General features: G+C 43.1%; 1 protein-coding gene across 2 annotated transcripts in view; it reads right to left on the bottom strand.

Annotated features, from left to right (window-relative positions):
• Nucleotides 1-27,595, bottom strand: part of USP13 (ubiquitin specific peptidase 13) — a 115,803-nt gene that overhangs the window by 24,826 nt on the left and 63,382 nt on the right. For both annotated transcript variants that reach the window (XM_039254333.1, XM_039254334.1), the window contains exons 9-14: nt 25,842-25,913; nt 25,170-25,263; nt 15,100-15,225; nt 13,474-13,627; nt 11,149-11,323; nt 2,270-2,358 (exon numbers count right to left, since the gene is read on the bottom strand). In XM_039254333.1, coding sequence (XP_039110264.1) covers nt 2,270-2,358; nt 11,149-11,323; nt 13,474-13,627; nt 15,100-15,225; nt 25,170-25,263; nt 25,842-25,913 — 710 coding nt within the window. The remainder of the gene's footprint in view (nt 1-2,269; nt 2,359-11,148; nt 11,324-13,473; nt 13,628-15,099; nt 15,226-25,169; nt 25,264-25,841; nt 25,914-27,595) is intronic.

Genomic DNA, 27,595 nt, shown 5'->3' with positions numbered 1-27,595 from the left:
TACACTGTTGGCAACAAATTCCAATTCTTAAATCAGAAGATCTCATTTAAATATCCACATTTCCAGCTTATTTTGAAAAACAGAAAGCTGTAGCATATTCTCAAATGGTAATAACTGCCTGGGGCTAATGTGCCCTAGAGCCTCTCACAGACCCCACTGCTCCCTATTCACCCTGAGCATCAGATTTGTGCTATTCTGACTCTTCTGGTAAAGAAATGTTTTTCTAAGCCATGTCTTTATCCAAACTGGAAATACCCAAGAAAGACCAAGACAGCTAGGCTACACATTTCTTATATCCAATGTACTTCTTTCATTTACAGTATCCCCTGTGCTTATTAGGCATTTGAGTTTGCAGCCCCTAGATTATGCCTTTTCTCAGATTATGACAGGCACTGCGATCATTCTAACCAAGATAATAAAGAGTGAAGTTTTAGGGGCGCCTGGGTGGCTTAGTCGGTTAAGTGTCCGACTTTCACTTAGGTCATGATCTCGCAGTTCGTGGGTTCGAGCCCCGCGTCGGGCTCTGTGCTGACTGCCAGCTCAGAGCCTGGAGCCTGTTTCAGTCTGGGACTCCCTCTCTCTCTGACCCTCCCCTACTCGCGCTGTCTCTCTCTCTCTCCTAAAAATAAATAAAACATTAAAAAAAAAATAAAAAAATAAAGAAATAAGTTGAATCTCAAGTGTATTAGGCTTGGGGTACTTTTTTTAACTGCTCAGGTCAGTTGTGATTGTGCTGACTTACTCAAATACAAAATTTATCAGTCTAACAGCCTGCTGAGATTTAGTGTTATATTCAGATGTGATAATAATGAAAAATGGGCCCCAGTGTTGGCATGGGTTGGGTCTCTCAGGCTAGCACACAGAACCTGAAAATACTATCCTCAGTTATGATGTCAGATACATACATAAATCCTATTTTAAAACAGCAACCCAAAGAAAAGGTTTAGGTAAAAAAAATTTTTTTTCAATCTCAGGGGACAGCAAAAACAAACATAATGTCTGACGAACAAAGTCAATACAATTGTTCCTCAACAGAAAAACTGAGATTCATTAGATCTTTGAGGCTCCTTCAAATTCTGCAAGTCTATGAAATCTGATCTGAATTTTTTATCCTTTACAGAAATTCCCAGGACAAAGAAAAATATGAAAGCTGTTTCCAAAGCAATTGAAAGCCTTTAGAAGAAAGCAGTTTTCTGTCTCAGGTACTTCTCAGGTCCACAGAGGAAAGGCTGAGTGATAAACATCCTGCCCAGAAAATTATTCCACCAGGAAAATCGAAGATCTGCCGCAGAATCAGTCACAGCCCTGCATAATGTCATGTGGCAAGCACGAGCCGTGTCAACGGAGTGCTAAAGCTCCTAGGAAATCAGTCCTGCTGATTTTACATTCTTTTTACCTACCCCCTTCAGATGAGCAGACGAGTGCTTAATTAACCAGTATAAGATATGAGGTATTTTTTAAGCGCTCAAAATCATAAAACCTTTAAGACTGGCAAACAGTCTGAGCTACCTGCTCGAGAAATGACAAAGAGTAAAACTGTCCATCCTTCCATGGCACTGAGGACCGCCTAGTAATACCCTGATGTTGGATCATGATGATGGAGAAAATGTTCTTGTACATTGTCTGGAAAACTAACCTCTAACAAAGGCTTTTGAAATTAGCAAGAAAAAGCCCAAGTAAGGCAAAATCAAATCCCTTTTTTGACTATTTAATGCAACTGACTATACTCATTTTGTTATTAATAAAAATTTGTATGATTTAAGTGACTGTCATCAGCCACACCTGCCTACTTTGGAGGCAGAGGAGAAATAATAAGAAGAGCATGTATCTTCAGTTACCTGCGTCTCCAACTGTGGTCTCTGGACCAGCAGCACCAGCAGCATCATATCACCTGGGAGCTTGTTAGAAATAAAGAATCCCAGGTCCCACCCCAGACCTGCTGAATTAGCACCTGCATTTTGCCAAGATCCCAGATAATTTGTATGCACGTTCAAGTTTGGAAAGCATTGTTTATTTGATAATATGGAGATCCCATTTTCACTCTTAGAATCCAGTCTTTCCAGAATGCATCATTAGAGAGGTGGGTAGCATGCAATAATTTTTATTATGAGTGCATATCATATACTGTGACTCAAAAGAGAAAGGTGAGGATGATGGAAAAAGAATGAAATGGAACTATTTCTGACAGCCAACCACATGGGCCCTTTCACACGCCATTTTTTTAATGGCTAATTGATGTTTTAAGCAAAAGCATGCAAAAGATACCTACCAAATTTTTTGGGAACCCAGTCAAGACCAAAAGTGAACTTCTTTATCTGCACTACCAAGTATTCAGGGAATGAGGCAAAGCGAGATGTTCTGGGAAACACAAGGGGATTAGATCAATGACACAAGGCAATAAGAATCATGATTTTAGTTCATGAAGCATCAAAGTTTTGTCTGAGGCACATCTGGCAGTTTCAGTGACTGTGCTGAGGAGGAGGGACACGCAAACAGACACAGACACACACGCACCGCAACCAGTCTTTGCCCTGGCCTTTTCCCAAGGAGAAAATGTTTAATGGAGGAGAATGTTGTCCCTAGAGAGTGATTTGGACATGGTGCAAAATTATACTTTTACTTTGCTGTGTCATTTTGTATTGCTGAAAAGTACTTTTCAACCATAGACATTTTTTTCTAAAACCCTTGCTAGAATTTAGTAGAGTTTAGCACCCTTGAATAATGCAGAGGTTAGGGGTGCTGAACGCCCCCATGCAGTCAAAATCCACATATAACTTCTGACTTCAAAAAAACTTTACTAATAGTCTACTGTTGACCAGAAGCCTTACTAATAACAGAGTCAATTAAACATATTTCTATGTTATGTGTATTATATACTGTATTCTTACCATATAAATAAGCTAGAGAAATATAGCATTGTGCTGTAAAAAACCCACTGGACCCACACAGTTCAAACCCATGTTGTTCAAGGACCCACTGTGTGTGTGTGTGTGTGTGTGTGTATTATCTGCAGGAATGTGCAGGTATGCATGCACTATGTGTTTGTATGTGGAGTTTGAAAAGCTCTGCAAGTTGGGGCACCTGGGTGGCTCAGCTGGTTAAGCATCTGACTTCGGCTCAGGTCATGATCTCACAGTTCTTGGGTTCAAGCCCCATGTCAGGCTCTGTGCTGACAGCTAGAAGCCTGGAGTCTGCTTCAGATTCTGTCTCCCTCTCTCTCTGCCCCTCCCCAACTCACACTCTGTCTCTTAAAATAAAAAATGAAACTTTTTTTTTTCTTAGTTTCATAGTATATATTTTCAGTGTTTCCTGGATTTATTTATTCTTTACTGATGCTTCTTTTTTCTTTCATAGTTTATTGTCAAGTTGGATTCCATATAATACTCAGTGCTCATCCCCACAAGTGCCCTCCTCCATGCCTATCACCCCCCTACCCCTCCGCCCCACCCCCATCAGCCCTCAGTTTGTTCTCAACATTCAAGAGTCTCTCATGGTTTGCTTCCCTCCCTCTCCCCCACTATTTGTCCCCTTCTTCTCACCCACGGTCCTCCATTAAGTTCCTCCTAATCCTCCTATACATGCAAACATATAGTATCTGTGCTTCTCTGCCTGACTTATTTCTCTCAGCATAACACCCTCAAGTTCTATCCACGTTGCTACACATGGCCAGATTTCATTCTTTCTCATTGCCATGTAGTATTCCATTGTATAGATAAACTATATCTTCTTGATCCATTGGTCAGTTGATGAACACTTGGGCTCTTTCCATGATTTGGCTATTGTTGAAAGTGCTGCTATGCTTCTGCACGGCAAAGAAAATAATCCATAAAACTAATAGGCAACCAACGGAATGTGAAAACATAGTTGGAAATGACATATCAGATAAAGGGTTAATATCCAAAATCTATAAGGAACTCACCAAACTCCACACCTGAAAAACAAACAATCCAGTGAAGAAATGGGCAGAAGATATGAATGAATACTTCTCCAAAGAGGACATCCAGATGGCCAACAGACACATGAAACGATGCTCAGCATCCCTCCTCATCAGGGAAATACACATCAAAACCACACTGAGATACCACCTCATGCCAGTCAGAGTGGCCAAAATGAGCAAATCAGAGGACTCCAGATGCTGGCAAGTATGTCGAGAAATGGGCACCCTCCTACACTGTTGGTGGGAATGTAAACTGGTGCAGCCCCTCTGGAAAACAGTGTGGAGGTTCCTCAAAAAATTAACAATAGAACTCCCCTATGACCCAGCAATAGCACTGCTAGGAATTTACCCAAGGGATACAGGAGTGCTGATGCATAGGGGCACATGGACCCCAATGTTCATAGCAGCACTTTCAACAATAGCCAAAACATGGAAAGAGCCTAAGTGTTCATCAACTGACCAATGGATCAAGAAGATGTGGTTTATCTATACGATGGTATACTACATGGCAATGAGAAAGAATGAAATCTGGCCATGTGTAGCAACATGGATGGACCTTGAGGGTGTTATGCTGAACGAAATAAGTCAGGCAGAGAAGGACAAATATATGTTTGCACGTATAGGAGGAGTAGGAGGAACTTAATGGAGGACCATGGGTGAGAAGAAGGGGAAAAATAGTGGGGAAGAGGGAGGGAGTCAAACCATGAGAAACTCTTGAATGCCAAGATCAAACTGAGGGCAGATGGGGTGGGAGGGAGGGGAAGGGGGGTGATAGGCATGCAGAAGGGCACTTGCTGGGATGAGCACTGGGTGTTATATGGAATCCAACTTGACAATAAACTATTTAAAAAAAAAAAAAGAAAGTGCTGCTATGAACACTGGGGTCCATGTACCCCTATGCATCAGCACTCCTGTATCCCTTGGGTAAATTCCTAGCAGTGCTATTGTTGGGTCCTAGGGGAGTTCTATTGTTAATTTTTTGAGGAACCTCCACACTGTTTTCCAGAGGGGTTCTGTCTCTTTCAAAAAAAATGAAATTTTTAAAAAATTTAAAAAGAAAAACAGGACAATAAATTATATTTTAAAAAAAAGAAAAGCTCCACAAGCAATCCTGACATACCCCAACCTCTGCTTCCACAGAGAATCACTATCTTACAGCACAAAGTTGGCATAAGGAGGGTTTATTGGAACCTTGGTTGAGGTTGACTACTGGAAATGCCAAAGCCTCATTAAGATACTACTGTATCTAAAATCCATAGTCATATGGATCCAAAAGATATACACACATATATATGTGTATGTACATAAATATATATATACATAATGAGATAAGAATCTAAAATATCTAAATTTGACCTTAAAATTTTAAATTAATGCATATGGTCAATATCTTGAGTTTCCCTTAAAAATTTCAGGAATTGTCTGGACTTTGGTTTGACAATTTCATGCAGACTATTCACCTACTATACCAAATTCGAGCCCCAGTTCCAGCTAATTCTCTCCACAATTATCATCTTATTTATAACAGCCATTTCTATATGAGTGTCAATGTCAATATAGTAGGTTATGTAAAAAAGAAAATAAGCTGGGGCGCCCGGGTGGCTTAGTCGGTTAAGCGTCCGACTTTCGCTCAGGTCATGATCTCGCGGTTCGTGGGTTCGAGCCCCGCGTCGGGCTCTGTGCTGACTGCCAGCTCAGAGCCTGGAGCCTGTTTCAGAGTCTGTCACTCCCTCTCTCTCTGACCCTCCCCTGTTCATGCTGTCTCTCTCTCTCCTAGAAATAAATAAATAAAACATTTAAAAAAAAAAAAGAAAAAGAAAAAAGAAAATAAGCTGTAGACAGATACTATAAGTATGTCTTAAAATAAGATTCTTGAACACCATCCCCACAAACCTTACTTTTAATATCCAAGTCATTGCCTTCTACCTGGAATGCACAGGCCCAGCATTCAGAAGGCAAATACAAATGCAATGCTGCCCCCTAGTGTTGAAGAAAAGCCATAGTACAAGGACAAAGCACTAAAAAAAAAAGGGGGGGGTCAAAAAGACACAGATTTGGGTCTAGGATATGCTACCTAATTCATTCCAATGTGGACAAATCACTGACCCTCCCTAAGGCTCCATTTTCACATCTACAGAACAGATTTATGAATAATCTCTACTTGCCAGGGCTATGCAATGTTCATAAAATGATGTGAAAGCCCTTGGCACACTAGAACATACATTACGTATACCCAGGGAATTAGCATGATTATTTTGTAATGAAAGAGCTAGAATCCATGACGCACTGAACACTGACTTGGTCTGTCACCGACCTGTGTTTTGCCCCAGGCAAGTCACTTAACCTCTCTGTATCTCAAATTCTCCATCACGAGGATGATAGAAGGGCACAGGCAATAATGTAAGGGAGTTATTTAAAAAACAGGAGCTTAACCATCTTAAAGAACTTCTCTATTGTGATCCTGGTTCATTCTCCAGAAATTATAATATCTCTAATTAGGTTTCCCTACCTTCTGAGAAGCAGTAATAAACATCATTCTTACTTGAATATAGCCAAGTCCTAATTTCACCAAAATCCAATGAACTCCAGCTCCAGTATTTTCAACTAATGTAAAAATGTCACCTTTTAACCTCCTCCTCTTACCACATCAACTTAAAAGCTGGAAAACATGTAAAGTGAGATCAGTCAAAAGTCATCAGCAAATCAGTTATTTCCAAAATGTGGTTGCGATGCCCCAGGACTCTTAGAATTGCTCTGGGGTCAGTATCTGGGTGAGTAAATTAGCTGGTGATACCATGGGCAGTGCAGGGAATGGGGGCTGGGGTGTGGTGGGGGAGGGGTGGTAATACACATCCCTTTGCTGTGGGTAACTACCAACCTAAGAGTACCAGAAATCAGATTAGATGAGCCCACGTTAGATTTGCCCTGTTAGGTAAACGTGCTATATATTCATCTTTGTAGCCTCTATAGGGTCTCAGCTAATCACGCAGATAGTAACTGTTCAATACATTTGTTGAAAATGATCCCAAAATCAGTAATTTGAGGGGTGCCTGGGTGGCTCAGTCGGTTGAGCGTCCAACTTTGGCTCAGGTCATGATCTCATGGTTTGTGAGATGGAGCCTCACGTGGGGCTCTGTGCTGACCGCTCAGAGACTGGAGCCTGCTTCACATTCTGTGTCTCCCCCTCCCCTGCTCACACTCTGTATCTCTCTCTCTCAAAAATAAACATTTAAAAAAATTATTTTTAAATCAGTAATTTGCAATCAATAATTGCAGGTTTGGGACATCAAATTTATTAGTTAAATCTAGCAAAGGTGTAATCAATAAAGACCATTAGACTGTAAATCATTCAAAAAGATCTAGGTAGACACACGGCAAATTTAGCTCAAAAAACTGCTATGGAGACTAAATCATTTAGGACACAAAGTGCTTAGAATTGTGCCCAACAACACTGTTGTATGGTCTACTGACAACCTATTATCATCATTTAAACAAATTTTTTGCTAATAATAATCGAGGCAAAAACACCATGAAAGCTTAATAGGAAAAATATAAGCTATCCCTCTCCATGAAATTAAGATTGTCCACTGTATTGAAAACCTAGCAACTAAAAAAAATACAGTTCTATCCTTTCCATCAAATATGTTAAAAATATAACAATCAACCACAAACTGTATAACTCGAGGCAAGAAAAAAAAAGAAAGGAAAGATAAAAACAATGGTAATAACAATTATAGCATGTGAGGCACTATACAAAGCACTCTATATAGTTTATCTCACCTTAACCTTCACCTCAGCCCCAAGAAGAAAGTATTATTATTATCCTGGTTTACAGATAAGGAAACACAAGCTTAGGGAGGTGGGGTCACTTGGCCAAGTTCACGTGGATTCAAACACTTCCTGTCTATCCAAAGCTTGTGCTCTGGAACCCCACACTGTGCTTTCCTCTTCATAAATGATAAAAGTCCATACAAAATCTCTCCCTATTGACCCTTAACCTGTGAGATGCTTAAAGGCAGGAACTAGGTCTTGTTCAACTCAATGCCTAGAATATTCCAGGTGAACAATAATACTTGCTAGGTGAATGAAATGTTCAAACACTAATATTCTTCCCAGGGACTCTCCATTCAGGACTATTTGAAGGAAGCCTCTTCATTCTGGCCTATCCTGACCGAAGATCTACAAAAAGGACATTTTTTGCCTCTTCCTGGCCTTTCAGGTCTAACTTCCTGGCCTTTCTGAGGTCTAACACAGGAAAAATTCAAGGCCTTAAATTAATATAAGAAGGGAAATCGTGTTTATATTGCTGGAAATAAGAAAAAGGAAAAAAAATCTTTTAGGAATCTACCCAACTCGTTCCCCCAAAACTAATACTTGAAACATGATAAGGCATAATAAGGAATATTCAAGGCTATATATAAGGGTTACAAGGATATAAGCATAAGCAATAACGATAAGGGATATGGGATACTATATAACAGACGGATTAAGAGTTTAAACTTTGAACTCAATAGATCTGAATGAATTCCAGGTCTGCCACTTACTGGCCAATTCTCCTTTTATCTCCTCATCCATAAAATGGGGAGAATAATAGCGCCTACTTCACAGTAGTACCAAGAGGATTAAATGATAATTGATGGTAAGTGCTTAACACATGACCTGGAATAATAAATGGGCAAAAAACGGTAGCTGCTTTATTAACCTAAAACATTGTCTTCCCTTTTTCCACAAAGACCAGTTTTCAACTATTAACTGGACACATCCAGTATTAATTTTTTTCTTACACATAATACAACAAGAGCATGTATGTATGTAAAAGACAGAGAAAAGGGAAAAACATGTTTAATATTACTGTTAAGGATTAGAGAAAGCAGAAACCCCTCCTCTAGAGAGTTATGTTAGCACTGCCTACAACTAAATATTTTGTAGCATTTGAGAAGAAACCAGAAAGGAAGCATCATTCCTCCATTACAGATGGAAGATGGACATTGGATGGTGACTGTGCCCTGGGATAGGACATAAACTAGGAAATGGACACAGGAGAAGGATCTAGATCTCCTGATCACTCACCCTGGGGTGAGAGCCTGTCTCTGGAAAGCTAAAGCCTCCCAACTCCATTTTAACAATGGGCCTTTCAAAGTGATGAGAAGGCTTCTTCTACAGGCCCAGAGAATATGACACGCCTTCCACTTCTAAGACTCAAGGCTACTTTTCTGAAGAAAAGAAAAGGGTAGCCAAGCAGACAGGTATATGAAGAACAACTCTGCAGCTTACATCTGATCTGGGGACTTTCTAGGTGGCCAGGTCCCATGATCACTTCTATATTCCATACACAAACAGAATTAAAGCACAAAGAGAAAAGGATCACTGTTGGAGAAATCTTCCACCTAATGTCAATAATTAAAGCAAAAAATAAAATAAAATCATTATGTTGTATACCTTAAACGTATACAATGTTACTATATCTGAATATGTATCAATATATGTCTCAATAAAGCTGAGGGGAAAATAATTAAAGAAATTGGATATACCACTAAGATAACGTATAGATGTCTAACTGCCCAATGATGTCTACAAGTTGCAATGAAGTAAATTTCACACATTTAACAGACCAACTCATCAATGCTTCTCTGCAAGGACACACACACACACACACACACACACACACACACCCCACACAGAAACCCTGGAGGTGAGCAATACTAGGATAAAAACTTACTTCACAATGAATAGCTGATAATTGAATGGACTATTATTAAGCTCATTTGGATATGAACAACATTTAAAAAATATTTTAAGAAAATATGGCTTTGCTTAACTTTTTGAAATAAATTATTGTGCTTTTCCATTTTTAACATATGAAGTCAATCATCTGAAACAAAGAGGAATCCCAGGGTTGGCTGTTCCAGAGAATAAATGATTTAGGTTTGCTGCTACTTGAGGTGATAAAACATCCAGCAGTAGCGCTTCAGCCTTCACTCTCCCCTTTACATCAACTAGACAGAGCTCAAGTTTTGTCAGGAGGACAGATGGCCAAAGCATATCTAAAAGGAGTGGGGGTGCCTGGGTGGCTCAATCAGGTAAGCATCCGACTTTGGCTCATGAGGTCATGATCTCACAGCTCATGGGGTTTGAGCCCCACATCGGGCTCTGTTGCTAACTACTCAGAAACTGGAGCCTGCTTCAGATCTGTTTCTCCCTCTCTCTCTGTCCCTCCCCCACTTGAGATCTGTCTCTTTCTCTTAAAAATAAAATAAACTTGGGGCGCCTGCGTGGCTTAGTCGGTTAAGTATCCGACTTTCACTTAGGTCATGATCTCGTGGTTCGTGGGTTCGAGCCCCGCGTCGGGCTCTGTGCTGACTGCCGGCTCAGAGCCTGGAGCCTGTTTCAGTCTGTGACTCCCTCTCTCTCTGACCCTCCCCTGCTCATGCTGTCTCTCTCTCTCTCTCTCCTAGAAATAAATAAAAATATTTAAAAAATAAAATAAAATAAACTTGAAAAAAAGAATATCTAGAAGGAGTAAACTTGACAGAACCAAACTTCCAGACCTCCCCTCATTTTATGTGACCATGAGTACTTTATACACTTGACTGTATAAAATCAATCAAGGTGTCAAGTGCAGAAATAAAAAAAAAACTTATGTACCTGACAATGAGGGAACTGAACATCTTCTATGTCCTGAGCAACTCATTTGAACAATGAGCAGGAGTCCTATGTCCACTTTGAAATACACTGAGAGCCCTGGTCACCAAGTTCTAAGCCAAATTTTTAATTAATTAAAATATATCATAGTGGAGCTTAAATATTGAAGACTGTCATGAGTACTTCCATAATTTCTTCATTAATATCATTCTTGCCACGGGGTTGGCGTAGGGGGTTCTCGGGGTTCTTGGCTACATCCTCTTGGAAAAAAGAAATTCCTAATAGAGGATAAGCCACAAACTTCCTTAAAAAAAAAAAAAGGCATTCCCTCCCTAGCACATAATATAAATTATGAGCCTGTTTTATTGGACAGGTCTCACACAAGTGAGCTCTATAATTAGGGTTGTATGAATCATAATCCCATCTCACTACATGCAAGCAAGCACCACAGACTCATACTGTACCCTGTACCTCTCCCCTCTCCAGTCCCCACCTCTCAAGGGTCCGCCCCTCACCCCACTACCACCATACAAGAACACACACACAGGTGCACACACATACACACTTACTTCACACCCGCAGACTTTGCTTGTAGGGCGCTGCTCCAGAAGTCATCTACATTTTCTGGTTCAGAAAAGGCCTGAAGGCAGGCACTGAATGGTATCTTAGCTCGAACCAACTCGGGAAGGGGTCTTCTGTTTGCTTCTGCTTCCCTTCTCGTTAATTCATAGGCAATCAGTTCATCTGAGTAAAAGAGCACACAAATGACCTTGTACTTATCTTCTTGAAGTGAAAAACACCCCCTTTGGCCAATCTTCCTGAAGACTTCTGGGCTGGGGCAAGACTGCTTACTTGTCCTTCATAGATCCAGAAAAGCCTGCTGAAAGGCTATTCTCGAGCCATCTTTAAAATGGCACTGATAGGCTACATGAGCCATTCATAATTTTTTGCCTGCTCCTCTTTGAGACTGACAGGAGGGATCTGTGAACTCCAGCCCAGATCGGGGGTTCTGCCCTAACGTATCACGTAAGTGATGCAGGAACCTGGTCTTTCATTTGTCCAGAGGTCAAGGCTGGGATTACCCAAATGCCACCTTCCAATCACAAAGTCTTCACACCAGAGAATTTCACACTGAAAGAGACCTAAGAGTCATCTCTTCATTCTGATTAGAGGTCATGGAGGGTGTGGACCAAGGAGCAAGATGAACTATAGGGACCACCATTCTCTACTGCACACAGCCCGTGATTCTAACCAATACTGCCCAGACAACTTCAGGTTTAGGTTACCCACCATCTCAGATAGCAGAGCCACCAACCTAGAAGGCCTTTTACACTATTCCTGTTCAAATGATCAAAATCCCAAGGGAAAAAGAAAACAGCACATCATTAACTTCCCAAGAGTCAGCAGATCTGCTCTTGAAAACTGCCTAAAAGTCAAAATTTTATATAATTTTGAAAGGGCCTTTTTGGGAATTCCTTTCATTAATGAAAAAAAAATCACTCCTGAATTATCAGTTTTTAAGCACCCTTAGGCACCTGTGTGTTTTCTTAAGCACATCTGAGCATGGGTTTAAAATTCATTGCCCAGTCCACAATCAGTTTATGATGTACTTATATCTAGGATGTCAGCATTAGGTGTTCCCAGCAATCAATTTCCAGAGACTAAATTATAAATCTCCTTTATGAAAAAGAATAGTTATTACTCATAAATCATACACAGTGAGTTACAGAGGATCACAGAACTGAGCGAATATCCCCAAGGCCAACAAGAGAAAGCAATCAAGACTTATTCTAAAAAAGAAACAAACCACAGACCCCCGGCCCCCATTCCTACCTCACGTAATGGATAAGAGTCTACAAATTGGTCCAAAGTTGCAGGAGCTTATAGAAAATGGAAATCATTTCATCTTAAAATCATCATACTCCTCATTAGCACAACAAACTGACCCCCCCCAAAAAAAGGAAAAAAGGCCACCCAGTGAGTTGTTGACCTTCACAGAAATGACCAGTTCATAGGATGTAAGTAACATAGTAGATATTTTGCCTTTTTCTGCTTTTAAATGTTAATTCTAAGAAATACCATTCCTCTATTCTGCCTGGAAAGAACCAGATAGACAGACTGAAGGAAACTTCTGAGACCCCAGCCTGGCCACGGTTCCTCCAGCTTCTTCCTGCTTCTGAAGGCCAGAGACCCTTCTAATGGGCCTCGCTCCTATAAGGGCCCCTCCCCACTTCTCCTTCCACAGGAGGCATCTTCAATACTCAGAGGCCAAAGCTGAATTATTTCAAGAGATCTCTGGCAGAATGTCTCACATCAAAAAATGTAGTTCTGGAGCGCCTGAGTGGCTCAGTAGGTTAAGCATCTGACTTCAACTCAGGTCATAATCTCATGGTTCATGAGTTTGAGTCCCACATAGGGTGAGCTCAAGCCCTACTTTGGGTGAGCCCACTTCTCCCTCTCTCTCTCTCCCTCTCTCTCTCTCTCAAAATAAATAAATAAATAAAGAGAATGCAGTTCTGATCATTTCCCTCAGAACTAATAGCACAATTCATGTATGCTAATGTTAAAAGAATTTTCCACATTTGTAATTACAAATAATGTTACACCAAATTAAGCTGACTCCAAGTCAACCAGTTGGTCAAATTTATCGGCACTAAAATAGGTTCTATCCATAATCCCTCCAACAAAAACCTGTGATGCATCAGACTCTGCTCACAAGAAATCACATGGGGACTGAGGAAACGAGGAAAAGAGACATGCAAACCAGACACCATCTGAGCTGGGTCTACTCCTGACGCAACTTGGCAGTGACTAAACCATATTCTTCCTCTCCAATTCGAGGGTTTTCACATAAAAGAAAGCACACTGCTAGTCTCCCTCTTTGGAACCATTACCCTTGTTGGTTGCTGCCTCCATGGCCACAGGTAACTGCATCAGGTAATCCACTCTCTCCGTGTAGCGGACTTTCCGGGTCTGACAGCACTGAATACGTTCTTCCACCAAAAACCGAAAAACATCACTTGGGTTTTCTGAGCCAATGCGATTCCTCTGAAGATTAGATTATATCCGGTTAGTAAATTTAGGACTACTGAGCCATAAATAAAAACTGGCATAAAACTGAGTATCAATCTGGTGTAAAGATCTGGCATTACTAAGCACTCCCTCTGAGCAAGACAGTTCACCTAGAGGACATTCATAACAAAACACTGGCATTTCTCCAACATCCAAAAATGGGGGACTGGTTAAATAAACTGTAATTCATCATCTAAATTAACAAATAATAAATCATGGCTGAATTATGCAGCCATGAACAGTTATGAAAGAGGGACTGACCTAGATGGAATCAGAAGAAAGGGGCTGAGGGAGCCATACTAAAGACCAGAGTGGAGGGGGGAATAAAGGATTGCCCTGGAAAAATTAAAGCGCATACGATATGATCGTGGAAATGCCTTTGTGTAAATTATATACAAATACAAAAGAAATTATGCTACATCCAACTATGTAACGATGTGGCAAAATGTTCACAACAGGTTAAGTGGAAAACAATGCTTATAGGGGCGCCTGGGTGGCTCAATCAGTTCAGCATCTGACTTCCGCTCAGGTCATGATCTCACAGTTTTTGAGTCTGAGCCTGCGTGGGGCTCTGTGCTGACAGCTCAGAGCCTGCTTCAGATTCTGTCTCCCTCTCTCTCTCTGCCCCTCCCCTGTTGATGCCCTGTCTCTGTCTCTCTCAAAAATAAATAAACATTTAAAAAAATTTTTAAGAAAACAATGCTTATAAAAACAGCATGGAGAGAATTAATAAGTGCACCCAGGGAGGCACCTGGGTGGCTCAGCTGATTAAGCATCCGACTCTTGATCTCAGCTCAGGTCTTGATCCCAGGGTCGTGAGCTCACATCCCAGTGGGTGTGAAGTCTTAATAAAAATGCACCCAGAAAGTGACTGGTGGGTCAGACACCAAAATGTTAGTCCTGGTTGTTTATAGGGGCTGTTTTCACAGGTGATTTTTATTTTCTTTCTGCCTTTTTATGTTTTCCACAAGAACATGTTTGTAATCAGGGAAACAAGTAGTTTTTAAGAGGAGAAAAAAGTCTTTAATCCCAAATTCTCAGTAGCTTTGAAAAACCACAGGATTTAATATACTTTGACTCTGCTGTGAGCAAAGTGTGCCCATCTCCGGGTGGTGGTACAAGGACACCAAATACCACACTGGCTTCTTAAGGAGCTCTGTCATGGAGACCAGAAAACCTGTGAATGAAACCATTGACAAACACTCCTAGAAGTACAAAGTAAGGGAGAACAGGAAGACCCAGAAGTGCTAGAAAACAGGGACTGAGAAGCAACTCTATGCCAGATGGGCTGGGCAGAGCAAGCCTCACACCGATGCGGCATCAGCTTGGACCGTGAGAGATTCGGGGGAGGGGATGGGAGTGGCATCCTGGCCATGCCACAGTGGGCTGCACCCGGGGACTGGGCACACTTCTTACGACCTTCAAGTCTGGAAGACTGCCTTACTCACCTCTACTAGATTCACCAGGTGCAAGAAGAACTCCTGGGCATCCTGCTGTCTATTAGAGGAGAATTCCGGGTGGCTCTTGCTCATGAAGGCCTTAAACATGCGTGGAGAGATCCCATTCTGTTGAGGCTGAGATGTAAAAATTAAACCAACTCACAATAATTTCTCATACATTAACAGCACCGAGCGGCCAGAAGGGTAGGGATGACTATAAGCCCCGATTTGCAGACGAGATGACTAGAGCCCACAGAAGCTACACAGTGATGACGGCCATCATCCACTGGATGCACAGTGTGCAGCAGGCACCACACTAACCAAACACAGGATAAACACCTCCTCTTTCTAAAGAAAGGCATTCCTTGGCCCATCCTCACAGGACTTGCTCCACCACGGGCCATTACACCCACTTCAGGGCAGGCGAGAGACGCAGGAATGGGGGTCCTCTGAAGGAGGCCAAAGGGGAGCAGAGCTCTACAGCACTCCCTTCCCTCCCCGTGAGACAGTCTGAGAGAAGCCCCCACAGACACAGGGGAGCAGCAGCCCTCATTTTATCGCGCTTTGCTTTATTGTGACTGGATGATACTGTGTTTTTTACAAATTGAAGGTATGTGGCAGCCGCACATCAAGCAAGTCTATGGGCACCATTTATCCAATAGTATTCATTCATTTCGTGTCTGTGTTTCAAATTTTGGTTAATTCTCAAAATATTTCAAACTTTTTCATTATTGTTATATTTGTTATTGTGACCTGTGATCAGTACTTATAACTCACTGAAAGGTCAGATGATGATGGGCATTTTTGGCACTATAATATTTTTAATTAAGGTATGCACATTGTTTTGTTTTGTCTTAGACTTAATGCTACTGCACACTTAACAGGCCACAGTGTCGGGGCACCCGGGTGGCTCAGTTGGTTGAGCATCTGACTTCAGTTCAGGTCACCATCTCCCGATTCACAAGTTCAAGCCCTGCGTGAGGCTCTGTGCTGACAGCTCAGAGCCTGGAGCTTGCTTCAGGTTCTGTGTCTCCCTCTCTCTCTGATTCTCCCCTATTTGTGCTCTGTCTCTCTTTCTCTCTCTCAAAAATAAATGAACATTAAAAATTACAATTTAAAAACACAGGCCACAGTGTCATGTAAACATAACTTTTATATGCACTAGGAGACCAAAAAATTCATTTGGCTCCCTTGATTGCAATATTCCCTTTATTGTGGTGGTCTGAAACCAAACCCACATTCTCTCTGAGGTACACCTGCATTTGCAAGAAAAGGAGATGGCACAGCATGCCCCCAGTGGCCACTGCAGGGGTGCTCAGGCTCAGGAGTGGGCCCTTGAGTGGTTCTGGATCAGAGCAGGAGTTGTTTCCAGGGGCTTGCCTCTCGCCTGGAGAAGCTGGAGGAAGCTAACAGCAGCTGCCAGGATGACAGAGTGCAGAAGAGTGGGTAGCAGGGACAACTCTGATAGATAAGGATACGTGAACTTCTCTGGGGACCAGACAAATAGTAGCCAGGTTCCTTCAGAAAGGACACTGCGTAAGATGATGGAAAGTCGGCTGGCAGAGAAGACTTGAGGCAGGAGCCAAGGTAGGGGTTACAGAAGTCAGTTGAGCAGAAAATCAGGGAAAGATCCCTCTGGAGGTCCCTGAGGGGACAAGCAGGGAGGGGGGACATCTCTAAGGAACCACTCATGTGCACCTACAAAAAGGCTAACCATGGCAGAATATATATGGCAGCCAAGAGGGAGCCAAATGCATTAGCTCAGTGAGAGGCTCTGCCTCTTGTCTAGTATCTCCATCCATGATCCTTGCTTGACTCTAGAGGGGCCAGGGCCACAGGGAGCAAGGACAAAAAGCTACCAGAGAGAGGATGCTGGTACTAGCTAGCTCTTGTGCACTGCTGGTTTCCATGACTCCCGAGCCTGGTAGGGGAGAGAAGCTTTCAACTGCCTTTGATGTGAACTGGACATTTTAATCCTGGTGATCTGCAAGAAATCGCTGGAAATATAGGCAATCTGCCTGAGATGCTCTGAAGAAGCAGAGCAGGATGAGTCCATATCACCATTGAGGCCAGAGGTGGGCTCATGATAGAGCTGAGACCTCACTCAGTAGGTTTCAGTGAGACAACCCTCAGCTTGCCAATCAAGCAAAGGAAGTAGTTCACACACTGTGCAAACTGTGTGGCTGCTGCACACCTACTTCTCAAAACCTCCACTTGCTCAGCTTCCAGGTCACGTTCCCCTTGGGAGTTCAGGGAACATGCTCCCGGGCAGGCCATCACTGAGCACACAGCACAGAGTGCCTCCCACTTCCTGGAACTCTCGGTCTGCTCTGGCCCACCTCCTCGACCTCACTGCAGGCCTTGGCAGGTGGAGCCCAAATCTCACAACATCTCACACTTCTTTGAGATCTCCTGGACATCCAGGTCAATGCCTAGGATCCAGAGACCATGTTAGGTGTGCACGATCGCACAATCGGACACAACAAGGGATGGAAAAACTCTCATATCCATCTCCCTGCAGCCCTGTGGCAGCTCTACATGCAAAATCTTCCCAATACATATGTTCTAAAAGCAATGTTTCTAATAAAACTCAGGTGATTTTTCATATCTTGTTGAATACATGTGTGACCTGACCCTGTCATCCAGTATTTACTAATCACCAACATCACATAGAACACTAGTGAGGATTCCGCCCTCCTAGAGCAGGGAGACCACAGGTAAATGAGAGATAGCACACATATCTGTAAAACATGCTGAGGGACACTGCAGAAGACTCACAACAGTGACAGCAGCTCTTAAAGGGGGAATTCCCCACAGTGGCAGCATTTGGGCATCTGAGGACCTGGAAACTACATAAATGACCAGCTTACACACAGGCGTGGCTTCAGATGTGCTTCCAGTGCTAGATGAAGACCAATTTACACCTGATAATTCATTTTACTACCTGTATAAAGACCTCCCGAGGACGATGTAACAACTGTAACTCTCTTCACTCACACTGCTGATGCCTATCTGCCATATGGTATCAGGCAACGCAAACATAATGCCTTCACTTTGCATCATGGCTAACAATCATTCATTCAATTAACAAAAATTTACTGAGTGGTATAACATGTCAGCCATTGTTCTAGGTACTTGGATGAATGCTTACTAGATGCCAGGCATAGTTCTGAGTACTTTATATGTGTATCTTGCTGAATTTAACTAACCTGATGAGGTGATGATAATGACGACGATGATTTTCTCCACTTGACAGATGAGGAAACTGAGGCAAAGAAGTATTAAGTAACTGGCCCAGAATCACACAGCTACAAAAGTCAGTCTCTTGCTATCTCACTTTCTCACGGTCTGTCTCCCTATGCCTGTCTATCTGTCTCTCTCCTTATCCCATGTGGTTTTTTTGTTTGTTTGTTTGTTTGTTTGTTTGTTTGTTTTGTAGAGAGCACACAAGCAGAGGAGGGGCAGAGAGAAGGAGAGACAGAATCCAAAGCAGCCTCTGCATGACATCAGCACAGAGCCTGATGTGGCGCTCGAACTCAGAAACCATGAGACCATGACCTGAGCCAAGATCAAGAGTCGGGAACTTAACAGACTGAGCCACCCAGGCGCCCCTATCCCATGTCTTAATACTGCTAGTAATAATACTAGTTCTCACCTCTGATGGCCCTGAGTCCACCTTATGAGTCGCTGAAAAGGGAAAACAGTACGCCTCGGGCTCTGAGTGAGCCCTCTTCAAGCCTGCATGCCTCCAGAGCCAACATTACAGGCCAGTCCAGCAACTATTCCTCCACTCTTAGCAGTGAAGAGGCACCTCACGGAATAGATCTTTTCACATTGTGCATTTGCCTTTAGGCATTCAGGTACGCACGCACTCACTGCCTGCTGCTGATGGCATTTCTTCCTGCGAGCTGCGCTTCGACCCGATGTGGCTGCCAGTCCCCATCAAAGCAGCTGCCTTGGAAAGTTCAACAGGTCAGTAAATTCAGAAAGGCTGGATGCTGCTCTGTGCCACTCACTGTGTGGTCGTACGACTGGCAGGAGAAGTTCCAACAGGGACCGTGTGGAAACCCCAGCACCTCAGCCCCGCGCTGGGCCGTGGCCCAGCCTCATCCATTTCCCACCCCCACACCTCTTCTCTTTCTGTGCCCATTTCATTTCTTTGTTTTCTCTCAACTGACCTTTCTTTTTTTTTTTTTACAAATAGTTTATTGTCAAATTAGTTTCCACATAACACTCAGTGCTCATCCCCACAAGTGCCCTCCTCCATGCCCATCCCCCCTCCCCCCCTCAACTGACCTTTCTTAATCCTTTGTTCAGTCCTCTGTCAAGCTATAGCTTGTTGTCCACTGCAAAGTTATTTGAAGAAGCTTCCTAACCAGAGAGATGCTATCTCTCCCTCTCCATGTCACACTGCAGACCAGCTCCCAGCTTTCACCGGGTTTGAGCATCTTAGTTCAAACTAGCTGAACTCCACAGTTAATGTCTTGATCATCAGCTGGCCTGTCTACCTGTGCCCATGCCCCATACCTTTTCTATCTGATTTCAGAGGGAAGTCACACTAATTCCCATACTCGACTATTAGTATGTTCTCTTCACATCTAGCAGAGTCAAAAGTCCTCCAGATCTAGCTTCCGGCTTATCAGGGACACAATCTGAACAAGGCAACAATCTTTAAAGCAGTCCTGGGCAGATGATTCAGCTCCTTCCATAAATCAATAGCTTGCAGAAAGAAAGGGAGGGAACTTGTAAAAGTCATCTTTGATACTGCAGGGGAAAATCCGGACATGGACTGCGTATTAGATGATACTGAAAATGGCTGTGAATTTTGTTGGTGTGCTTCTAACACTTTAAACAACTTTTAACATGATTTTTATGTGTGTGGGGGTTGGGGTGGGTGGGAAGAAGGCATTCTAGTCACAGTTGCACACGGAACATGTACTGGTGAAGAGGAGGATGCTTGTATTTTGTGTTAAAATCCTGCGGGGAAAAGAAGGGAGAGGAAGAGGAGGAAAGAGGAAGAGAACAGGGAGGAAAAGTTCAGCTCAGGGGGGATTGCTGAAACCAGACTGGCAGAATGGTGATTGCTAAAGCTACACAATACTACTTATGTTCATATTTGCAAATTAAAAAAAAAAAATTTAACACCAGGCTCTGGATAAGGCAGTTACTGAAAGAAACCAAAAAGCCAAAATAAGAACCAAAGAACTAAGTCAAAGAAACCACGTCTCCTGGTTGGCAGTGAATCAGTGACATCATCCCAGTGTCCCCTATGGGTCTGTCACCACAGGAGATGAGAGGGAGTGACCAGACCTGACCAAGAGTCAGACATGCCCTCAGGAAGCACACACTCTCACCGTGAGCCAGCTCTTAAACACCTGAAGCAATCGCTAGTCTCAACAACTAATTTTATTAAGAGGGAGCCCCGGAGTCTCCAAAATAGCAACCACCTAAGGAACCTGTCATATTTATAGGATACTGTACTTACTTTCCCCACCAGCAATTGCAAAACAGATCAGCTAAAATTAGCGAGAGGACTACAGTGTTCAGAGTCTTTCCCACATGCTTTTACAGGGCTTTCAGTTTAACTCTGCACCAAGAAAGCAGCCAGATACTCTCCACTCACATTCCTCCGAGCCTAATGCTTTAATTAATAAACACACAGCAAGAGTGGGGCTCTGTATCACATTAGAGCAACACCCGTATGGATGTTTACATTGTAAAACCACAGGAATAAAAAGAAAGGTAGATGCATCTCAGCCTGTCCCCAGTACACAAGGGTATAGAATCTGTTCTTTAAACTTCTCATCTTAAACCATAAACGTTGGACTAGTAGTTCGTAACCCAGATCCAAACCCCAAATCTCTAAAGCAAAAGGAACAGAGGGCATTCCCCAAGCTATTTTTGATATTTCAAAAAGTGAGTTAGAAATGTTACATGTACCCCACCAAGGAAAATGGAGGTTAGCGAAAATAAAGTTCTTATGCTTGGGGGTAAAATTACATCACCTCAAAGTAGAACCCTGGTAATCTCATGTTGACCAAAAACTAAGACTGGTAATCATGCGTCAAGGATTTTTTTAGAGGAGAAATCAAATGAATTGTCATGTAAGAAATGCAATTTGTTTGAAATACAGAATTGTTTAAAATATGGTATCTTCGGAGGGAGAAATAAATTACAGAGCTATTCAGCATTAAAATGTGTGAAAGCATGGCCTCAGAATACATAAGGTCAGGAATATATTTTTTGAAGAAGAAAAAAGTGTCCTTTTATAAAAGTGAGGAGGTTTTATCTACAGCAGATGCAATTTAACAATCAATTCAACAAATTCATGTAGAAACGGCAGTGCCCAAAACAAATACCGCAAATCTTTTTATAGATGAAAATGTGCATTAAGTATGCGTACATAAAAACTAGATTTCACCTTGGTCTTCAGAAGACCAATTTAATACCAAGAAGCATGTAGCCTAGAAAGGACCCAAGATGTAAGACAGAGGCATTGAGAAACACATGTTCCTGGGCCACCTGGTAATTCTGCAAACTTTAAAGACCCCTGTTGTTGTCCACCTACACCATCTACACGTTGAAGCACTGGGAAGCCTGAAGTAAATGCCAGAACAACTGTTGGGGAAGCAGGATAGTGCAGGGGTCAAACACAGACTCAGGGGCCAGCCTGCCTGGTGTAAATCCCAGCTCTGCCACTCACTGGCTGTGTAACCTCTATGCAAGGTTTCTGTGCATTGGCGAACATACAGAAGAGCCTGGCCTTTCATAAGCACTATGCAGTCTTAGCAATTAGTACTGCTGCTGCTGTTGGCGGCCCTGTAAAAAGGCACTCCCACCACACGGTGGCTCTGACTTCTTTCTCATGCTCTCTCCCTTCCACAGCACATTCCTCTTGTAATCTATCCCTTTCTCTGCTTCAGCACACCTTCTTTCTTCTCTTTGGGCATTTCAGGCACATTACAAATCACAAATGCCACAGGCCTGGGACAAGGCCACCTCACCAAAGGGCTCCTGACCCCTGAGAGAAGAAAGAGTCTCACAAACTGGTTTCTTTGAAACCAACTTCCAGTGAAAATCCTGATACCTCAGAAAACAATTCCCTCCACTGTGAGGGGGGAATGGAGATTTTACTATGAATTACTTGTCTATTCAAATAACAGCTTAAAACTGACTCCTCCTCCAGGGCCACAAATTGTATGGTCAATTCAAGCTCATTTTGAAGGTTCAAGAGACCCTGTTGATACCTGAGCCAAAGACTCACGTGTATCCCACCCGGTTAGACGGGTCTTCCCCACCACTCCCAAGGTGCACACTGTACTTTTGGTCACATCCAGACCCTTTCTCTAAGATCACTAGCTCACGGTACCTTGGAGCAGGAACGGATTTCACAAATCATCTAGATTAAAGGTCACACACTTAAATGCAACAGCATACCGGCCAAGTCACGAATCACAAAGGGACTGAGCCAGCTGGGGACTGTGCGTCCTGTTTGAAGGGAGGGCTGCTACTCAGCTCCAGCCATCTGCTCTCATGGGCCTGGAAGTGCCACAGGGTCTGAATGTTCAAGAGAAGCTGGAGATTCGGGTGTTTATGTGTGGGCCAAGGAAACACACCCACAAGCCAAACAGGGCCCAAATGCTGGGTGACCCATGTTGGGCCAGACAAAGCAGGGGTTCCCACCTGCAGGCTTCAGACCCTGGAGATCACAGAGCTACTGCACCACAGTCACTAAACCCAACAGTGAGGAAGGGGCAAGGGCCCCAAGCAGTCACTGTTCACAGAATGAATAAAAAATGCCTTACTCATAGAAGAACTACTTTTTTTCTAAAGTAAAAGGATACTGTAATATTTACCAAACCAAACCTTACTTGCAAACATCACTACCTTGATGATTTTTCATTCTATATTTTCTCAAATGAGGAGACTCCAAAAGCACAACACCAGGCACATAATACACACAGATTTTATTTACACTGGAGACAGAACCTTCACACCTGCAACAGTCACAACCACCACCCACACCAATTCTGCCATTTGGCCGCTGGGACTGGAAGCTTACGTGACTAGCCCATGGTCTCACGCCTCCTTGCAGAGCCAGGGAAGGAAGCCGGGGTCCCCGAGTCCCAATCCACTCTCCTTATCCTCCACCAAGGAAGATGGGCTCTGACCCAAAAGTGTCCCACGAAGTGACATAGCATGGATGAAAACCCAGGATAAAATGTGATGAAAACAAAATGCTGGGCCCAGATGTTTTCACCATCATATCCTCAAAGCTTTAGGGGAGCTCAGAGGTGAAAGAAGCCTAAATGACCCCCAGACCCCAGCCCCACATCCAAACCATCCCTTCAGCTGTATTCCAGATGAAGGCCTTCCAGTCTTGGATGGATGAAAGACTTGCTATCTCGCCATGGTGACTAGCAATGCATCTCCCTGCCCCCACACCACTCTGATCTCCCAGCCTAGCCATTTGGAGTATCTATTTCCCTCTCCATCCTGTTCACCCCTTCCTTCTCCCCAAACACCAGCTCTAAACGCTCCCTTCATAATCTCCCTTCTAATTTCTCCACTTCCCCAACTAGCCAATTCTGTGATGAACAAGAGTTGATTCACTTTCAATTCCTGCTGTCAGTCTGGTTAAGGATGACTGACTTAAGGTGGGAACACAGAGGTCAACACTGGAGAAAACAGATTTGCCCACTAAATCCAGACAGAGCACTCTGAGGGCAGAGCAGGTGGTAGGGGAAAAGGGGCATGCCCTTCATTCAGACCATATGCAGCACCATGAGCCGGGCTGCCAAACGCAGCTGTGTAAGCTGTGCACTGCAGAATTTCAAGGGCATCTCTCAAAAAGACCAGGTTGCAAGCAGTGCCCTCTGGCGTTGTGCAACAGAACCAGCCAGGGAGGGGCCAGTGGCCCATTCTGCAGGCACCTGGAAATGCAAGTCTCCCTATTAGGAGACGGAGTGCATCTTTCATTTATTCTATCAATAAACAGTGACTGAATGGCCAACTGAGTTTCTCCTATCTGAGTGTGTTTACAAATCTGCTAGGAGCTTACCAAAAATGAGGACCACCCAGCCCTCCCCAGAAATTCAGAACCCCCAACTCTGGAGGTGGGGGGCAGGGTAGAGATGGAGGTGAAATAGGAATGTGTGTGTTGCTTTTGAACAACCAGCTTCTCGAGAAATCCTAGCAAACAAAGTTGAGGCTTAGGAGAAAGCCTCATTATAAGGGCCATTATAAGGGCCAAGATTATGTTACCCAAGGAGAAAATGTTTGTATATTTGTATAAAGTTTATTGCTTCCTACCTCAATGTTCATAGCAGCACTCTCCACAATAGCCAAAACATGGAAAGAGCCTAAGTGTCCATCAACAGATGAATGGATCAAGAAGATGTGGTTTATCTATACCATGGAATACTACATGGCAATGAGAAACAATGAAATCTGGCCATGTGTAGCAACATGGATGGACCTTGAGGGTGTTATGCTGAGCGAAATAAGTCAGGCAGAGAAGGACAAATATCATATGTTTGCACGTATAGGAGGATTAGGAGGAACTCGACGGAGGAACAAGGGGGAGAAGAAGGGAGGAAATGGTGGGGATAAGGGAGAAAGGCAAACCATGAGAGACTCTTGAATGCTGAGAAAAACTGAGGACTGATGGATGTGGGGGGGAGGGGGGGTGGGCATGAAAGAGGGCACTTGTGGGGATGAGCACTGAGTGTTATGTGGAAACTAATTTGACAATAAACTATTTATAAAAAAAAAATTTTTTTTAAAGTTTATTGCTTCTATCTCAGCTCTATATTATGAAGAACACTGTTCTGAAAACTGCTGATGATAGCACTCACATAGAATCCATAAAGCAACTGTCACTAGAAACACCAACCCTAGCTATTTCTTACCACAACTTTCAAGAGCCCACAGACACCCCAGACTCCAAAATGAAACAGCTATTCTGACAGCTTCCCGAATTCACAGCCACCATTTGCCCAAATATAGGAAATCCACGTTCTAGCTGGTCAAGTCCCCTCCTACCTGCATATCAACGTGACAAATGCTGGGACACATACCTTGTGTTCTTCCTTCATCACCTGTTCAATGAGTTCAGATTTCACTGGAGGCTTTGAATACTGGCCTGAGAGAAGGCCATGTCCTAACTTCGTCCTGGACAGGAGGGACAAAGGAAAACAAAAAAGGTCATTGTTGCTTCCCCATAGAGATATTAACATTATCTATGAATGTTTTTAGCTGGAACATTTTATCTTGGTTACTCAAAAATAACTTATTTAAGGCCACCTGGGTGGCTCAGTCAGTTGAGCTTCCGACTTGATTTTGGCTCAGGTCATGATCTCACAGTTCGTGGGTTCCAGTCCTGTGTCCAGCTCCACGCTGACAGCACACAGCCTCCTTGGGATTCTCTCTCTCTCCCTCTCTTTCTGCTCCCCCTCCCCCGCTCACACTCTCTCAAAATAAATAATATTAAGAACTTTATAAAAATAACTTATTTGATTCTTCTTGATAGTAATGCCATTTTTAAACTAGACTCAATACTTTATAAATAACTATTAATATCTTTCTTCTTCTAAAGGTAACACATGCTCATTTTAGAACACTTTTAAAAATACAGAAAATAAAAAAGAAAAGAGAGTTGCCTTTAATTCTTCAACCCAGCAATAACCATTATGAACACTTACAGAAAATTTTTCTAAAAAGATTTTAGATACTTTTTAATCAGCACTTACATTTGTGTGTTGAAATCCTGTGTTGGATCTAAAGGAGAATAGTCAAATATTCTTGGAAGGTTGCCCACATACCTAGAAAATGAGAAAGGAGAGTCAAAACCTAGGAAGTGAATGAACAGAAATAAAATACGCTGCCATGCTAAGACCTTCTTGTCCTTCTCAGAGTTAACTCATCCACCCAAAGAAAACTTTTCCTGAATGTTTGTGCTTGTATCAGTGGGTCTCCACCCTGGGTGGAAGTTAGAATCACCTAAAAAGTTTCTCAAAAAAATACCAAAGCCAAGGTCACCCTCAGATGTTCTGATGTCATTCCCTGAGACTGAGGCCTGGGATTTGCAATCTTTTCAAAGTCCCCCGAATGATTCTAACATGTAACCAGAGTCAAAAACCACCGGCTTATGCCATCACAACTGCCATCTCAAAAGCAAATGGTAAGGCTAGGAATTACTGCAATCATACCAAATGAATAATGATGATAATAGGAATAACAACTACTGTTTCTTAAGGGCTCTCTATATAACCTGGTTGGGTCTTCATTCAAATCATATGAGGAAGGGATAGTTATTGTTACCCATTGGAGAGAGGAGAAATCAGGATGCTTCCAAAGTCACCCAAGGAAGGAGTAATGAAGCCCAGAGTGCACCCAGGCAACCTGGCTCCAAACCTGTGCTCTGAACCAGTTTGCCGGAAGTACCTGCCCTGTCCATGTTCCCTTGAGCAGTCCCCAACCCCTCCTTCTAACCAGTTTACCTTGACAGAGCAGTGCCAGTGTCCACTACCCACCTCTAATCTCAATGTATAATCATTCCTTTCACTTCTCAAGTTCATTTCCTATTTCATTCCCTGTGTTCTGTACTGCTCATCTTTCCATTTTCAAGCTTTAACTCTCTGAGTGTGAAAGCTCAAGAAAGAAGGCACTAAGCAGATCCCTTCCACTGGCACCTCATGCGCTCTGCTCTGCCCACTTCTCTGACCTCATTCCCATCCCTCCCCTCTCCCTTAGCCCACAACACACCAGCCACGTGCCCTTCTTTGCCAGGACATGCCAAGCTCACACCTGCTTCAAGGTCGTGCCATCTGCTGTCTCTTTCCCGGAATGTTCTCTCCACAGACCCTTGCTCCATCTCAAGTCTGTTTAAAAGGCACCTCCCTCCTCCCCTCCCCTCCTAATTCCCCATCACCTGACCCTGGCTGACTTACTTCTTGGAATGCATCAGTATTTGCAATTCTGTAATTTATTTATCTCCTTGTTTATTTTCTCTCTAGAGATTATATACGAGAGTATAATCTCCATGAAGGCAGATACATGATCTGAATCACTGCATCTCCAGCACTAGAATAGCATCTGACATGTAAAAGGCACTCAAAAAATATTTGTGGGGGGTGCCCGGGTGGCTCAGTTGGTTGAGCATCTGACTCTTGGTTTTAGCTCAGGTCGTGATCCCAGGGTTGTGGGATCCAGCCCTGCATCAGGCTCCACACCCAGCATGGAACCTCCTTAGGATTCTCTCTCTCCCTTTCCCTGCCCCTCTCCCTCGCTCACACTCTGTCTCTCAAATAAAAAAAAATTAATTAAAAAAAAAATGTTGGGGCGCCTGGGTGACTCAGTCAGTTAAGTGTCCAACTTCAGCTCAGGTCATGATCTCACGGTTTGTGGGTTCAAGCTAGCTCAGAGCCTGGAGCCTATTTCAGATTCTGTATCTCCCTTTCTCTCTGACCCTCCCCTGATCACACTGTCTGTCTGTCTCTCTCTC

This window comes from Hyaena hyaena, unplaced genomic scaffold, assembly GCF_003009895.1.
Source record: "Hyaena hyaena isolate Hyena2069 unplaced genomic scaffold, ASM300989v1 scaffold_477, whole genome shotgun sequence".
Taxonomy (NCBI): Eukaryota; Metazoa; Chordata; class Mammalia; order Carnivora; family Hyaenidae; genus Hyaena; species Hyaena hyaena.
Note: the sequence above shows the minus strand (reverse complement) of the source record. Positions and strands in the feature narration are given on the sequence as shown.